Source organism: Lycium ferocissimum, chromosome 6, assembly GCF_029784015.1.
Source record: "Lycium ferocissimum isolate CSIRO_LF1 chromosome 6, AGI_CSIRO_Lferr_CH_V1, whole genome shotgun sequence".
Taxonomy (NCBI): Eukaryota; Viridiplantae; Streptophyta; class Magnoliopsida; order Solanales; family Solanaceae; genus Lycium; species Lycium ferocissimum.
This window is the reverse complement of record NC_081347.1, coordinates 1238103-1254628: the sequence shown is the minus strand read 5'-3', so window position 1 is coordinate 1254628 and position 16526 is coordinate 1238103. Positions and strand designations below refer to the sequence as shown.

The 16526-nt window shown below is 34.6% G+C and overlaps 3 protein-coding genes across 4 annotated transcripts; 2 read left to right on the top strand and 1 right to left on the bottom strand.

Annotated features, from left to right (window-relative positions):
- On the top strand, positions 1-4919 carry LOC132058823 (EH domain-containing protein 1-like). Of its 2 annotated transcripts, none has more exons than XM_059451189.1 (16): positions 1-158; positions 270-349; positions 1323-1391; positions 1487-1544; positions 2016-2071; positions 2159-2198; positions 2303-2364; positions 2639-2758; positions 2869-2971; positions 3083-3132; positions 3258-3386; positions 3475-3726; positions 3839-3918; positions 4084-4210; positions 4308-4451; positions 4538-4919. In XM_059451189.1, the coding sequence occupies exons 1-16, from the start codon at positions 74-76 to the stop codon at positions 4721-4723; spliced, it is 1641 nt and encodes a 546-aa protein (XP_059307172.1). In that variant the 5' UTR covers positions 1-73; the 3' UTR covers positions 4724-4919. The 2 variants fall into 2 exon arrangements, with proteins under 2 accessions (XP_059307172.1, XP_059307171.1); XM_059451188.1 differs by having other exon boundaries at positions 2156-2198.
- A 1139-nt stretch (positions 4920-6058) lies between these two features.
- LOC132058822 (tropinone reductase-like 3) lies at positions 6059-10157 on the top strand. The gene is made up of 6 exons (XM_059451187.1): positions 6059-6319; positions 6848-6964; positions 8717-8851; positions 9011-9136; positions 9592-9693; positions 9788-10157. The coding sequence occupies exons 1-6, from the start codon at positions 6188-6190 to the stop codon at positions 9935-9937; spliced, it is 762 nt and encodes a 253-aa protein (XP_059307170.1). The 5' UTR covers positions 6059-6187; the 3' UTR covers positions 9938-10157.
- Positions 10158-10548: 391 nt separating this feature from the next.
- Positions 10549-13324, bottom strand: LOC132058824 (glucan endo-1,3-beta-glucosidase 8-like). The gene is made up of 2 exons (XM_059451190.1): positions 12826-13324; positions 10549-11953 (listed from the first exon to the last, which is right to left on the bottom strand). The coding sequence occupies exons 1-2, from the start codon at positions 13176-13178 to the stop codon at positions 10822-10824; spliced, it is 1485 nt and encodes a 494-aa protein (XP_059307173.1). The 5' UTR covers positions 13179-13324; the 3' UTR covers positions 10549-10821.
- Positions 13325-16526: the final 3202 nt, after the last annotated feature.

Below are 16526 nucleotides of genomic sequence, written 5' to 3'. Positions count from 1 at the left end.
AATGCCGTAACTATATTCCCTATTTCAGTTCTTTTCAAATTTCAAATTACTGAAACCATACAGAGAAAAAAAAATGGAGATTGTATCAGTTCCAATTTCTTCATGTTCTAAAGAGCATCAAAAAATATACCAAAACTGGTTCAATTTCATCGATTCAGGTACATTTTTTCTACATTTTTCTTCTGTTCTGTTACTAGCAACTATTTGTTTTTACATTTTGGATGAAATCTCATCGGTTTTATTGCTTTGTTTTTGGATTGTATACGCAGATGGCGATGGTCGTATTACGGGAAATGATGCTACTAAGTTGTTTTCCTTGTCGAATTTATCCAGACCTGAACTTAAACAGGTAATGTTATGTGCCATTTTTGGTCTAAAAATGATATATATATATATATATATATGTGTGTGTGTGTGTGTGTGTGTGTGTGTGTGTGTGTGTGTGTGTGTGTGTGTGTGTGTGTGAGTGTGTGTGTGCGCGCATTTTTGAACTTAAGCGTTGTGTTTTGTTCGTATTTATTTGTTATTTATGCGTCCATTAGTAATAATTAGAAATACTGGCATAGTTGTTTTGATATTTGTAAGTTGTTTTCGTTGTAGAATATAGTGAGGCCTTATTGATTTATATATCTGATTTATAGATATACGTATATATACACACGCGCATACATAGAGACATTTATGTATATGTTGATATTTGGACTTTAGCTTTGTGTTTCGTTCATATTATTTGTTATTTATGGTTGATTAGTAATCTATGTCCAATTGTTTATGGATTATTTGAATATTCAAATTTATTTAAGGCCTGATTTTTTTATTTTGGTAAAAAAAATGAGACTTATGATTGTTTATTGCAATACACTGTCTTTTTGTTTTATTTTTGGTAAAAAATGAGACTTATTGTTTTATACATCTCTTTAAGTTTAATGTATAGAGTAGTGAAAGCTTAATTCAAATTTTATCTAAGTTTCATTTACTGTGCCATCCTATGGTTAACAATGCAAGCCACTATCATTTTTCCTGATGAAAATGCCAACTTGCCAACCAATGAAAAAAAGACTGCAATAAGTTTAGGGAATGTTGAGGTTCTTTATTGTTTTAAAGCAACATTTGGACTGTGTTAGCAGCTTTTGCTTGTTAGTTGACTTCCTAGATATATGCCTTATGGGATAGTTTTAAATGACATAAGGTAGGGGAAAGGTCTGCGTACACACTACCCTCCCTAGAACCCCCCCCCCCCCCCGGCGCCTTGTGGAATTATACTGGGTATGTTGTTGTTGTGATAGTTTTAAATGACTAATTTTCAATTTTTGTGTATGAAGGTCTGGGCAATCGCAGATTCTAAACGACAAGGTTTTTTGGGTTTCAATGAGTTCGTCACTGCAATGCAGGTTATATTTGGCACTAACCAATTCTTTTTTTTTTTCTATAAATTCTGTCTAAATTGATGAGATAGAAACTAAATTCATTTTTTCTACGATTGTAGTTGATTTCCTTGGCACAAGAAGGATCTGAACTCAGCTCTGATCTCCTTAGGAGCAATGGTAATGCTTCTTGATCATTATTTATAATCCATTTGAAGCATTTAGGGTCGTAGAGCCACAAGGTTAATTTAAGCTCAAATATGTGAGTCGTATTTTACTGTTGATGTGTTAACTAGAGGATGGATTATGATCCAGATATTTCGTAAATGACTATCTTATTTTGAATGTTCACATTCATTAAATACACTTGAAAGGATTTACTGACTATCTGCTTAATGACCTACTCAATTTTCAAAAAGTAAATTTATAGTGAAACATACTTACTATAGCATCAGTTCATCCAATAAAAATTATGCACAGTTCACAGTCATTAGTGTGAAAGTGACAGATTAAAACATTTCAATTGTTACAAGTTTTAGATGTATTTTGTTTAACGCAGTAATCAATTGGCTGTCATGGTTACGAAAACATATGAGAGTCTCATAATATATACTTAATTTTTGTTTCCTTTTCTCTTGTTTATTTTTGTAGCTAATATGGAGTTTTTGAGTCCTCCATCGATGGAAGGTTTGGATGATTTATTGTCCGTAAGTGCTTCGACAATTCCATCTTATTTTCTTATTGGGAACTATAAGCCCTTGGTAATGTATGGTTTCTTTTTTGCCTCGCAGAAGACCAATGGCTTGTTTAGGAAAAACATGATTGAAACAAATGGTCAGTATAAAGTGTTATTTCACATCTATGATGCTTTTACTCAAACAGGGGGAAAAAATTGTAAGCTGTCTTGGTTAAATTATCTAACTTGAAAAAGGATACAGGAAACATACAAGTGCAGCCGCCGCCACCAATCAGCTTGTTTTCCAGAAAATCTAGAAAAAAGGTGAGTTTTGATTTCTTTGGGAAGTTAATGTGAAATCTTAGTTTACATACTCCAGATTGGCTCTAGATTGTGCTTTGTGTTATTTATTTATTTTTTCTTCTAAATTTGTCTTATAATTATATCTCTGTTATTATTAACTCAACTAACTCGGAGAACCAAAAGTCCCGCAAAGCCTTGTCCCTCAACGTAGTATTAGTGTCTTTACTACAAATTGGCTATTTAGGTATTTTTCTCATTTTTACTGTTGACCTTTTTCTTCTCGATTTTGCTTCAGATCCAGCCTTCTCTTACTGCTGTTACATCAGTAACTGATGGTTTGAAGAGACTATACAATGAAAAGTTGAAGCCACTGGAACTCACTTACCGCTTTAATGATTTTGCATCTCCTACTTTGGTAAGTAGATGAAGAAGCATACTAATTTTGTCTTGCTAGTAGTACTTTTCAACAACCTTATAGATGTCAAACTTGTACGTGTCTGTGCTTATTTTTATCTGTTATCATAGACGGAGAGTGATTTTGATGCCAAGCCTATGGTCATGCTTTTGGGACAATACTCGACTGGAAAAACCACTTTCATCAAACACTTGCTAAAGTGCAATTATCCAGGTTAGTAACATCATGTCCAACTTCTCTGTTTATATTCTAATACTGGCCATTTTTTACCTAATTGTTATCCTTCTATTTGTTCTTTTCTTATGTCTCTTTTGGTTGAACTAGGTGCTCACATCGGACCAGAGCCAACAACCGACAGATTTATTGTGGTTACGGTAAATAGGGAATTGTAATAATAGTAGTAGTAGTAGTAACACTAATAGCCCTTCACAGACTTCCTTTCTATACTTTGTTTAAGGTACTATTTTCTCATTAGCCTTGTGGTGATTCTTTTGGTCAGTCTGGTCCAGATGAAAGGAGCATTCCTGGCAACACTATTGCTGTTCGCGCGGACATGCCATTCACTGATTTGACAAAGTTTGGTGGAGCATTTTTGTCAAAATTTGAGTGTTCCCAGTTGCCACATTCTGTGAGTCAATATCTAGCAATTTATTTTACTTTATCCTATTACGAAGCGTAATTTAGTAATTCGTCTAATTATGTTTATTCCTTCATAGCTCCTTGACCATATTTCATTCGTGGACACTCCCGGAGTTTTATCGGGAGAGAAGCAAAGGACAGAAAGGAGTTATGATTTTACTGGTGTCATCTCATGGTTTGCTGCAAAATGTGATATGATACTCCTCTTGTTTGACCCACATAAACTTGATATTAGTGATGAATTCAAACGAGTTATATCATCTTTGAAAGGCCATGAGGACAAAATACGTGTTGTATTAAACAAGGCGGATCAAGTTGATACTCAACAAGTAAGATATGAGGATTATCAATACATAATTATCTTTTCTTCGCTTTTTTATACTTCACAAGATCATTTTGCTTGATGCTGAAAGCTTCTTTGCCAATTGCTTGTTATGGCAGCTAATGAGAGTTTATGGTGCATTGATGTGGTCTCTTGGGAAAGTTCTGAACACACCCGAAGTTGTGCGTGTCTATGTAGGGTAAGAGAAAGGTCTTTATTTCCATAGTTATCTATATTTTGAATAAATTGCTGGATTACTTAGAGATTTGCTTACAAATAATCAATAGGCTAACACCTTTTTGTGCATGATTTTAACATTTTTCACATCGTGTCTAATAAGTTCTCACGACTTTTTATTTTGTAGCTCTTTCAACGACAAAGCTGTCAATGAAGAAGCTGTTGGTCCTATGGGAAAGGATCTTTTTGAGAAAGAGCAAGATGACCTTCTTGATGACTTGATAGATATTCCAAAGAAGGCTTGTGACCGTCGAGTAAGATCACCTCCTCTTACCCATTGGCATTTCTATTTGTTTACCATTGTGTACCAGATGGTTAAGGAGTCTTAATACAAGTTTTGTACTATTTCAGATCAATGAATTTGTTAAACGTGCCAGAGCTGCTAAGATCCATTCCTACATTATTAGCCATCTTAAGAAGGAGATGCCTGCATTGATGGGCAAGTCCAAAACACAACAAAAGCTTATTCAGAATCTTGATACCGTATTCGAAAAGGTCTTTTTCTGAACACACTTAGGCTTAAAAGGGATCTCTTTATATTTCTGAAATATGCTTATATTGAACTTACATTTGTTACACAGGTCCAGAAAGAATTTCGTTTACCAGCTGGTGATTTCCCGAGTGTGGATCATTTTAGGGAAGTTTTAAGTCATTACAGCATCAATGATTTTGAGAAATTGAAGCCTAAAATGATTCAAGCTGTGGATGACATGCTCAGTCATGACATCCCAGAGCTTCTCAAGAACTTCAGAAATCCTTATGAGTAAACCTCCCAAAATGTTGCTGCACCACTTCAAGATGGTTTGAGGTTGAATATCTTTTTAGATGAATGATGATTCAGAATGTTACTTTTTATCTTGGATGTATATTTACTGAATTTTAGTGCATTCTTTGCACTGTGAATTCGAACCTCATTCATTTCAAAGTTATGATAATCTGGAAGTTACATTCTTTCAACAAAAATCTGTTATCTTGAGCACTCATTTTTGTTCTATTTCCAATAGTTCGAGAGTATTTTTTTGGGCCCTTTTATGTTTATTTTATTTGCTTCTGTCAGATTATTCCTCAATTTGTTGACAGCTTTGTCACTGTACCTCCCTGTTCTGGCACTTGAATGTTAAAGGCCTGTGTATTATAAGGAGTCTACAATATATTGTAATGGAGCAGATAAGTTACACAAAAAATGGAAGTTGGAGAGCAAAGTAATTTGGGAACACTTCTGCAATCAGTGAGGGATATGTGAATTTTCTAACATAATCATGTGTGTAATCCAGTTTTACAGTTTAAAAAAAGTTTGGCACTGATAGCAGCAGCAGCAACAACAACAACATGCCCAGTAGAATCCCACAATGTGGGAAGAATCCGAGCATAAAGTGTGATTTATTTAATCAAAATAATAGTAACAGTTTTCACCCGCTCCTGATGTAAACAAAAAATCAAATCAAAATAATGATTTTTCAACTGAACCTTTTGTTGTTTCTACTTTTTTTATCAAAGTATGTGATGACGTTTAATTAGTTTTATTATAAGAATCAATTCCACCAAATAAAACGGGCTATGTTATTTTATCTACTATTAGTGTGCTTGATTAAATTATGATTCCTTCCTTTCTTTTCTCTGGTTTTCGTTTGAAAAAATCTTTTAGATTATGATTTATGTGTCGACTAAATAATTTAGCATTCCAAGACGGCAAGTCGAGAAGCAAAGTTACACATGTGCTCCTCTTTTTCTTTAAGTTAGCTAGTTTGTTGCACATACAACACATTGATGGTAGCAAGTACTTTTTTTTTTTTTTTTTTTGAAAAAATTCCACTATAATTAAAGGTAAAATATTTACTTCAAATTATGTTTTTCCTAATTACTTCATTTACTTTTATCAATTTCCTTTTCCTTATAGACTTTATCCCTAAAAAAATCTATTTTTTATGTTTTTATTTATGAAAGTTTTGTATCATTTTCTTACTTCATTGAACTTATCAGCAGCATTTAATACAGACAAAACAGGTTGGATGCTGCAATAATATTAAACTCATTCCCATAGTGTGAACACACAAAATTTCGTTATCAACATCGTTAAACATCCCAATCCAAAACACAAAAAGTTCACATTCCGAATAATTAGAAGAGTTAAACTATTGCACTTCAATATAAAAAATAAAAAAATCAGCACTTTTTTTTTTCTTTCTCTAAAAAAAAAAAAAACCTGAAGTGTTTGAGCTTATTAGTTAGCAATGGAGAAATTAGGTAAAAGATTTAAAGGAAAAGTAGCAATTGTAACAGCTTCAACACAAGGTATTGGATTTAGCATAGCTGAAAGACTAGGTTTAGAAGGTGCTTCTGTTGTTATTTCCTCTAGAAAGCAGGTAATTTATATATTTTATCTTTTTTTTTTTTTTTTGTGAAAATTATTTGTTGATTTTCATAATTTCTTGTCATGTTTTTGTGAATTCTTCATTTGGGTCTCTCTACTTTTGGCCAAAGTTTGATGCTTTTTCTGCGTTTGTAATTTGATCAAAGTTTGATCCCTTTATGTGTTTTATTGCATAATTTGAGATTGGTATTTATTCAATTCAGATTTTTGTTGATATTTCATCATCTCTTGTTGTGTTTCTGTGAATTCTTCATCTAGCTATCCTTTTCTGTGCTTGATTGCTTCTTCTAAAATGGATGTATTGGAAATATTGAAGAATTTCATATGTACATATTAGTGCAACATATGGTCTGCTCAGTCTTCAATTTTGCTTAAAAGTGGATTTTATTTGCTTCTTGTATGTGTTAAACATATATAGATTTTTTTTTTTTTTTTTTTTTTTTGAAATGGTATATTATATTGGTTGCTTGTTTGTGCATCTAGTGTTTTGACTTGAGGTGTTCTTTTAATCTGTTTACAGAAAAATGTGGATGAAGCAGTACAAAAACTCAGCGATAGAGGAATTGAAGTTTTTGGAGTTGTATGTCATGTGGCCATTGCACAACAAAGGAAGAATTTGGTCGACAAGACCATTCAGGTATCCCACTAGTGTATTTAATACTTGTTCAATTAATCAAATTCAGAAGTTTGAGTTCATGTGTATGGTATATATCTACAAGATACTAACGAACTCTCTCTGTGGTCGATTTGGTATAAGCCTGGAAGTTATTAAAACCGAAATATGTATAGATATTAATTTGATTAGTGCTTGAATCCTTCATTGGCTAAATTTGCTGGTGAAAGAAACTAGACCGAGTTATACGCGGAAATTAATTCGATTGGTGCTTTGGATTCTTGACTGGCTAAATTTGCTGGTGAAAGAAACTAGTTAGCTTGTATATTTTTCCTAGTGTGAGCATAACTATTTTATAAAGGTATTGTCGGGCCAACTTATGCACCACCGGGTAATCGCTACCTTCCACACCAACACAGGCACTAGGTAACTCTGCGCGCCAAAGCTTAGGCAAACAGCAACAACAACATACCTAGTGTAATTCCACAAGTGGGTAGGTAGAGTGTATGCAGACCTTAACCCCTACCTTGTAGAGGTAGAAAGGCTGTTTCCGAGAGACTCTTGGCTCAATTGTAGCAATCAAAGTAGGTATGAAAAAGGAAATACGAAAATGAAAAAACATGACAACTAATAGGAAAGCAGTACAAAGCATCCAGAAAAAGAACAACAATAGCAAAATATTGGGATATCCGAAACACAATGAATAACAGATGGTAACAGATATCAAAAGCAAGAATACATGAATAAGGTTAATAATATGACAAAACGGTGCTCCAGACTACCACCAAGCATGATCCTGCTGCAAAGCAACTAGTTATGAATCTTCTACCCTAATCTACAATCTCCTTCCTCCTCACTCCTGCTCACTGGGGCATCTGCGCATCTCCTCTTCACATGCCCAAACCATCTCAGCCCTGCTTTCCTTATCTTGTCCACCACAGAGGCCACTCCTACCTTGTCCGGGATATCCTCATTCCTAATCTTATCTCTCCTAGTATGCCCACACATCCATCTCAGCATCCTCATTTCTGCAACGTGCATCTCTGAACATTAGAGCCACCAAAACTTAGGCAGATGAGAAATCATCTAGTGTTTTTTTGTCTCAGCTCCAAGGTTTGTACCCACTTCATTGACCACACCCTTGGGTGTTAATGTGAGCATAATATTCTTCAGCAATTATGATTAGGTTGTGACTTGTGAGGTTATTAATAGTTGAATGTAGATTATTTTCTACTGAGAAATTGTCTCTCATCATAGATAAGCGAACCAATTAGTTAGACTAGCAGACTCTTTTTGTGTAAAGTGAGTACCTGGAGATGCTTTCTCCTTAATTGCTCTTCGCTCATGAGTTTGATGGGCGAGTCTAACCTTTTCTTCATATTGGAGTGGTTGTTGGTTACTCTTTTTAAAATGGCCGCTCCCCTCGTTTGCTAGAGATGGAGCCATTTTGAGGAATCATATTGATAACAAGTCTATGGAATATCTTGGACATCTCTTTTAGACTTGTGAAGATGTTAAATTTGAGTACAGTGCCAGTGAATTATTAGGTATTTTCAGACCCTATAAATTCTAAAATAAATTCTTTATTTCCCACTTATTCATGAGTGAGGATACTTTAATCTCTTGGAGGTCAAAATTGTTTCTTTGGAGAGTTCTTTTTTTCTTTAACCATTCATCCTTTGTGATTATAACCTCGTCTACTTACAAAGTGTGAAAGATGACTAGGGAATTCTGTGGTTAATCCAATTTCGCTAATTGGAACTTGTCATTATCCAGAAATACGGGAAATTAGATGTCATTGTGTCAAATGCTGCTGTAAATCCTACGGTGGATGCAATATTGGAAATTAAAGAACCAGCCCTTGACAAGTTGTGGGACATCAACGTGAAAGCCGCTATATTATTACTTCAAGTAAGTCATTTGCTACGAGTAAATTCAAGAGAAAGATGTTCGATATTCATGTATGCCTCTGGAAAAGACATTATAGGTGCTAATATTTTCTTTTTATCACCTCAATTTTAATTGTTCTTGGCATTGTGCATAATATTTTACTCTGTTAACCACTTATAGGATGCAGCTCCGTACCTTCAGAAGGGTTCTTCAGTTGTTATAATTTCTTCTATTGCTGGTTATCAACCACCAGCCGCCATGGGAATGTATGGCGTAACAAAAACAGCCCTTCTTGGGCTGACCAAGGTACTTATCGTGGCATTATTGGCCATATCAAGTCACAACATCCTATGGGCCTTTTACACAAATGGCTTTTATCGCGACACTTTTTATGTTCTGTCTCCGTTAGCCTATAAAGAAAAATTCATCCAACTACGTTTAAAGGCAAAATTTAGTCCGCTGGGCTAACCATAGGCGGGTGTAGCCCTTCGGCACTGGGTTCATCTGAACCCAATACTTTTGGCACGCTGCATAAATTTATGTGGAAAAAATTACAAAAATTGCAACAGATAGTAGATATGAACCCATAATTTAAAGATATAATGGGTTCAACAGTAAAAACCTTAAATGTTGAACTGATAAAACTTAAATCCTGGATCTGACTCTGGGGCTAACGGGGACAAAATTTAAAGAGTGAAAAAGCCAAACGCTGAAGATTCCCGAATTCTTGTTAGTTTCCTTCTAACCTTGTGGGCTTCCAGGCTCTAGCGGCTGAAATGGCTCCAAATACTCGTGTGAACTGTGTAGCACCAGGTTTTGTACCCACACATTTTGCTGAGTTCATCACGGGGAATGCTGATTTGGTAAGTTCACGTTACTTTTAGATCTCTTATCTCTCTTTGGTTAAAAAAAGTGGTCGAATTCACAGTTTATTAACTGGACGCTTATTGTCTTTAGAGGAGAGAACTTGAGGCTAAGACATTACTGAATAGGCTCGGAACAACACAAGACATGGCCGCAGCTACTGCCTATCTCGCTTCAGACGATGCTGCTTATGTTACCGGAGAAACTCTTGTAGTTGCTGGCGGAAAGCATTCAAGACTGTAGCATTTATGTTATAGTTCCTTTCCCCGTCTTTTATAGTCTCTTATCGCTTCTCCATAAGAGGGCATACTATGATGTTAAGAATCCTTTTTTTTAATGCTAGTGTTTAAAACTACACCTAAAATACAAGGGGTACTATGTTCTCCCCTTTTGATGTTTATTTTCCTTGCATTTAAGAAGTATTACTCCTATATTGGAGCTATTAATAATACATTTTCATTGATGCTGGCTTCTTTCCACAGATATGTTTCTATCAGTCTATGTTGCTCGAACACTTCAATAATGTGGGCAGGTACATATTGGATAGGGGCGAAATCAGCCCATAAAAACACGTTCCGCATAACCCGTTCAAGAATGACCCAAGCATTTACTAGCTCGGCCTTTTCTAAAATTGAGCTGATGTGTAGCTAAAATTGACTTGTGAGAAACCTTGTCAAAATATTTTCAAAAACATATTTTTGTAATTTGATATGTTATACAGTTATAATAAAGAAAAGAAAAATTTATTAGATACTTCAAAAATTATAAAAGAACAAACATAGAAATTAAAACTTAGTAAGAATTAGACAGGTTGGGTTATGACCCGCTTTTTAGCTCATTTTAGCCCGACCTATTTCAGCCAAGTGATTTTTGGGCGGGTTACTTATTAACTCAACCCATTTTGACCAGGTTAAATACAGCCCAACCTGTGCATTTGACACTTCTAGTATCGGATCCTCTAAAAGTAGTGCATTTTTAGAAGATCTAACATGGGTGTGGAGCAGCATCTTTGGAGAGATTTAGCAACATAGTATCAGAATCTAGAATGAGATTTACTTGAACATACTGAATTACTGATGTATTGTATCAAAGTGACTTTCTCTAGGAAACAAGTAGCAGGAAGAATACTAAACATCCATCAAGACTAGAATAGCAACAAGTATCATGTACAGTAACTTCCTGTGCAACAGCACCACCAGAGAATGACCAACAGCAACAGCAATCATCACCGGGAACCGGCACTTATCGTCGGATGGATCCTCGTCAGTCACCACTGCCAGTTCATCAAAATCACAGTCCCAACTGTTCTGATTCTTGAGTTGATAGTACATGTTAAAAGCATACGAGGCATTCCCGTCCGTGCTAAGATGGTTGCATGAAGAGCCATATCCCAAAGCCGTGCAATCCGAGAGACTGCACGCGTAATCAACATTTTTGGGTAAGTCTTCTGCATTATCTACGACGTTCAGTGGTTTTAATACACACCACTTTTTTTGCATATAGTTTACACCTTCTACTGCAACCAACCCTTTATCTTTCTGCATCTTTCCGGATAAATCTAGCTCGTATTTCGGCTTTCCGTCGAATTCAAACATTCCCCAATGCCTCTCAAAGTTACCTGGAGCAATACTTTTAGCATTCTCATCAATGAGGCTGAATAAATAAACCTCTATTTTCTTGCCTTTTCTAGCAGGGGTTCCTTGTCCACTCAAACAATGTTTGATTAACCCTTGGTTAAATCTCATAGCGTTTTCGATATTCGCATTTTTATCTCCATCTGTTGGCCAGCCTACTTCTCCAACTACGATTTTCATGTCGGGGAAACCAGCTTTCTTCAATGACCATACAAGAGTATCGAAATTTGCATCAAACACGTTCGTGTAAACATTACCTCCGTCCCTGACAGGCTTGACTTTTGAGCCGTCAAAAAAGGCAAAGTCTAATGGAAAGTAGATGTTTCCGTAGAGACTGAGGAAAGGATAGATGTTAACGACGAAAGGGGCATTATTGGAATACAGATATTGGACAATCTGGAGGGTTAAATCGCGTGCTTCTGGCCTGAAATCACCAGCAGAGGGAACTTGATTCGACTCGGGGGAGTAGTAAATGTCTGCATTGAAAGGGATAGTTGCTTTCACCTCTGCACCTAATCCAGCTTTGTTGATGGATTCTTGAACATTTTTTAGTGCTGGTAATATGTACTGTAGGTAAGTTCCGTTGTACGTTTCGAGAAATGGCTCGTTTCCCACTGCCACATACCTACATTCATTTGAGAGTTTGAAATTGAGAACTACTATTTAGAAATTTAAAGAGAAACTCTCAAGAAATCCTCCTAATATTTATTTGCTGTAGTGGACAACACTGCAGAACATGCTACTTTCAAACTAAAATAAACTAACAAATTAACAAATTTCTGCAGTTCATTAAATCATTATCAGAACTTGAAATTCTTGGGAGTAAATTGCACAAAGCCACAAACCTTGTATTTAACCAGTGCATATATTTTGATAAAGCAAATGAAATTACTTCAACAATCAAGAAAGCAGTGAAAGTTCCAACCACAAGAGATGTGGATTCAATTCTTATTGTCTTGATCTCGTTACGTACAATGATTACGTCTCCGTCCTAAATAAGTTGGGGTCTCTAAATAATTGTTTTTCTATTTAGGCGGTGTTTTGGTCATTTTTAAAAAATATTCTCTTGGAAAACAAGTTCGATGGAAGTTAAAAGGTTTTTCGCACTGAGTGTCTCCTCCGCACCTTTGAACACACCCCACCCCCACAGCTCTACCCCCACCCATATCCTCATAGTGTTTGCCTAGATTATATACAAATGCGAACAATATTTGCTGCTATACTTACCAAACACAAGAAAACACGTAAGAAAATCACTTATTTTTATCGAACAAATACAGAAAAGAATCACATTTAAAGACGCTCCTAATCCAACCCCTTCCTGCATAGAGCCCATGTATTGTAATTGATCTGAACCCGTCCCGGAATGAACCTCCTGTAGCCTTTTTTTTTTTGGGTAGAATATAGTTCCCTTCATACCAAACACACCCTTAGCTCAACTAAACAAAAAATATTAAAGAAACTAGGAGGACTATCAAGAAATGATGAAAACTGAACCTGATTTTGACTCCATTTGTATAAGCATAAGCAGTGACATTAGCATCAACCCAAGAAGCAGCAATTAAAGGATCAGAACTCAAATCTTTCAACATATAATTAGGAATTGCAAGCATAACTTCAATATCACTACCAACTAAAGCATTCAAAATCACTTCATCTGCTTCAAACAATTTCACTTTATCAAAACCATTTTCTTTTAACATCTTCACAACACTATCTGGTGGTAATTGATGAGTTGCCATTGTACCCCAGTTCACTCCAACACTCCCTAAACAACTTGATAACATACCCAAAAATGCTAATCCAAAAATATACAGAATCAAGAAATCGTCGTTTTTTCGATTACCCATTGTAGTTTTTTCACTTATCTACAACCCCTTTAATGAATCTTGAAAAATATGTATGAAATAAAGTTGAAAATGGGAGTTTTTTTTTATGGTTTTGTGTGAAGAAATGTGAAGGAGAAAGGGAAAAGTTCACAAGGGAAGTGAAGGGAATCTTGATTCAGTTATTCAGTTAAGCAGCCAGGGCCCACTTTACCACAGCTTCTAAGAATTGTCAGAATTTATTAAGTGTTTCTTATTCTGATTAATTTATTCATTATATCAGTCTAAGGGTGTGTCTGATACGAAAAAAAAAAATGATTTTTACGGAAAATGTTTTCTTGAAAAATATTACAGATTGTTTGGATGATTGTACATATTATTTTATAATATATCGTATTGTACTGTATTGTTTTGATGAATATAATGTTCGGAAAAGAAGGCTGTTGATCCATTATCAAAAATGGCTCATTTTATATGCCACTCGTCAATAGTTTGGCTTTATGATAGGAAATGGCTCATTTATGCCATCAAACTTGTAAAATGGGCTCAATGCCAATGAGTTTGACTCATTTATGCGGTCGTTAAAATGTTTTTCTTAATGCTTGGTTTTATAATACCCGAGATATGACACGTGGCCTCCAATTAGAGGGTATTTAATTAAACCAACTCAATTTTAAATACCAAATTAATAAAAAATCCGTTTGGATGTCATATATGTATTGTAAAATCATAATGAAATATGTTGAGTTTTTGATAATGATAAATGAGCAAAACGTAATGAGTGGCATAAATGAGCTTTCTATAGTTTGATGGCATAAATGAGCCATTTCTATAGTTCGATGGCATGAATGAGCCATACCAAACGTTGGCATAAATGATTTCGATAGTTGGATGGCATATTTGAGCCTTTTCCGTATAATGTTTGAATGATTGAGTCATTTTTTGTGGTCTCAATGTCATAATGTTATGTACCAATAATGTGAAGGATAAGCTTACAATATTACAAAAAAATGAGGTAGGGTATCACATAGAGTTATTATAAAGAAAAAAGGTAGTGCAAAGGTAAAATAAGATGATTAAATACTAAGTATGGGCAAGATGGGAAAAATAAGATAATGACTCGATCACACTAAATCGATCGTTACAGGAAATGACACTTTTCATCATTACATAACAAATTTGACAACACAGAACGATAAATTTAAGTAACAATTAAAACAAATATTATATTTAAATAACAATACGTACATGTAAGTAACGGCCATCCAAGCGAGAAATGGTATTCTTACATATTTTCTTATATGATGGTACACAGAAAATATTATTTTAACAATATTTGGATATAATTAGGCAAATACTGTGAAGGATGGAGTGGGGTAGATGTAGGGGTGTGAGGGGTGGTGGGAATGGTACCATCGTATGAGGTGTTAAAGGATGGGAGAAGACAATCAGTGTGAAATGACATTTATGAAATTTGTTTTTTCATACTTTCACTAGAGAAATCATTTTCTTTATTTTAAAAAAAAAAATTCTAAAAAAAATCATTAAAAATTTTAATTCACCAAACATAAAAAATATTCTTTTATACCTTAAGTGTAGCAGGGCGGGGCGTACCAAAAAAGCTTCGGGCGCAAATGAAAGGTGTAGATCCATAGGGCGTACGACTTAGAATTGGGGGCGTAAGTCCTGGGCCCAAAAGAGTAAGCCCCGGGCGTTAATTTAATTTTTTTTTTTTTTTTTTTTTAAAAGTACTTTTGCTATAGGTTATGATTTTTATTATTGTTGTAATAATATTTATACTTTATGTTATCATGTTTTCATGTTGTAGTGATTTTTCTTAAAATATATAAATAACTAAAGCAACTCTCATAGACAACTCTCGTAGAAAATAACACTGCCATAAATAGGTTTTTTAGATGATTATGTATGAAATTAATATGATAGAGATTTCATAGCACTATGTTCCTGAAGAACATTCATCCATTTTTTTGTCATTGCTCTAACACTTCTTACTCTTCTTCTTCTTTGAATATATAAATAAAAGTTAGTGCAAATATTTGTTGAGGGTGAGAAGAACTAATAGATTTGAATATTGATGATGAAGTGAATGAAGATTAATTTTAATGATTATCTAGGCTATTATCATTTTTTTGTGTTGTGATCTTTGTCAAATAATAATTATAATAATTCTTTTTATATTATTGGTGATTTATTTGAATTTATTTGCAGAATTTTAATGAAAACTTTACATTCGCTTATTTTTTTAATAATAACATTATAAAATTGAAGATACATGAGACATACGTCTTGTAGATCCATGGGATTTACGCCCGTGTCCCGGGGCTTACGCCTCGCCCGTGCTGCGTAAAATACCTCGCCTCGCGCTCCCGCCATTTAAAACACTAAGCACAGAGTTGAGGAAAATAAAAGAAAAAAGTTTGATGTTATCATTTGCCGAAATTTAAAGGAATTTAACAAATTTCATAGCAAATTGGAGACGTGGACTACTTAAAGGCTAAGGCTATCCAAATTAAAGTAAATATTAAACTCTTTTTTCCACATTAAATTAATTGAAATGTACCTACTATAAGATTAAAGTCAACAAACTTCAACTAAAGTTATCGGTGATGGAGTTTTTCATCATTATAGTGGGTAAACTTTTGGGATTGCTAAAATCATGTTAAAGGAAATTTTATCGTCATAGTGGATGATGTTAAGTAAATATTGGTTAAAACTGAACAAGATACAATTACTTTAACGTGACAATTTTGTAACATCACTTTTATAGCGGGTAAAATTTAACGAATTTATTATTATAGCGAATAAAGTTCAATTATTTTGATGTGACAAAATATAATTTAATTGCTTTACTTTTATAATGGATATAGTTTAAAATTTAGTGTTAAAAACTAACCAGCTTGTCAACTTTTCTTCTTTTTCTCCTTTTAATCAAATAAATTGTTTGTTGTATATATATTTTTATACCTTTACTTGTATTTTCTGTTTCAAATCTCATTCCTTCTGGTAGGACGGAAAAGATGTTTTCACCCTTAATCAAAGGTTTAGGTCCCAAGCCGGGGCTTAAAAATCTAATAGAACGTACTTCCTCCTCTAACAAAAAATCTAATAGAAAGAACTTCCTCCTTTAACAAGCCTTATGCGACTCGGATTTTAGATTAGTCGGACTTCCTCCACAAGGTTTCGTCCATGAAGGGCGAGTCAAGGCCTAAGATCAAGCCGAAAGGCATAGTCGATATGCAACATGTGAGTATTCTCATACTACCCCTTGTTGGCCCCGAGGGACGGAGGAAGCTAGGTTAGCCTAAAGATGCTTATCTGTTCATGAACGTAAACCAGATAAAAAAAGAGAAA

Coding starts and splice junctions, on each gene's coding strand:
- LOC132058823 (XM_059451188.1), top strand. CDS start 74: ATGGAGATTGTATCAGTTCCAATTTCTTCATGTTCTAAAGAGCATCAA. Junction 3,387..3,474: donor GTTCCCAGTTGCCACATTCT/GTGAGTCAATAT, acceptor ATTCCTTCATAG/CTCCTTGACCATATTTCATT. Junction 4,211..4,307: donor AGAAGGCTTGTGACCGTCGA/GTAAGATCACCT, acceptor GTACTATTTCAG/ATCAATGAATTTGTTAAACG.
- LOC132058822 (XM_059451187.1), top strand. CDS start 6,188: ATGGAGAAATTAGGTAAAAGATTTAAAGGAAAAGTAGCAATTGTAACA. Junction 9,137..9,591: donor CCCTTCTTGGGCTGACCAAG/GTACTTATCGTG, acceptor GTGGGCTTCCAG/GCTCTAGCGGCTGAAATGGC. Junction 9,694..9,787: donor TCACGGGGAATGCTGATTTG/GTAAGTTCACGT, acceptor TATTGTCTTTAG/AGGAGAGAACTTGAGGCTAA.
- LOC132058824 (XM_059451190.1), bottom strand. CDS start 13,178: ATGGGTAATCGAAAAAACGACGATTTCTTGATTCTGTATATTTTTGGA. Junction 11,954..12,825: donor ACAAATGGAGTCAAAATCAG/GTTCAGTTTTCA, acceptor AAATGAATGTAG/GTATGTGGCAGTGGGAAACG.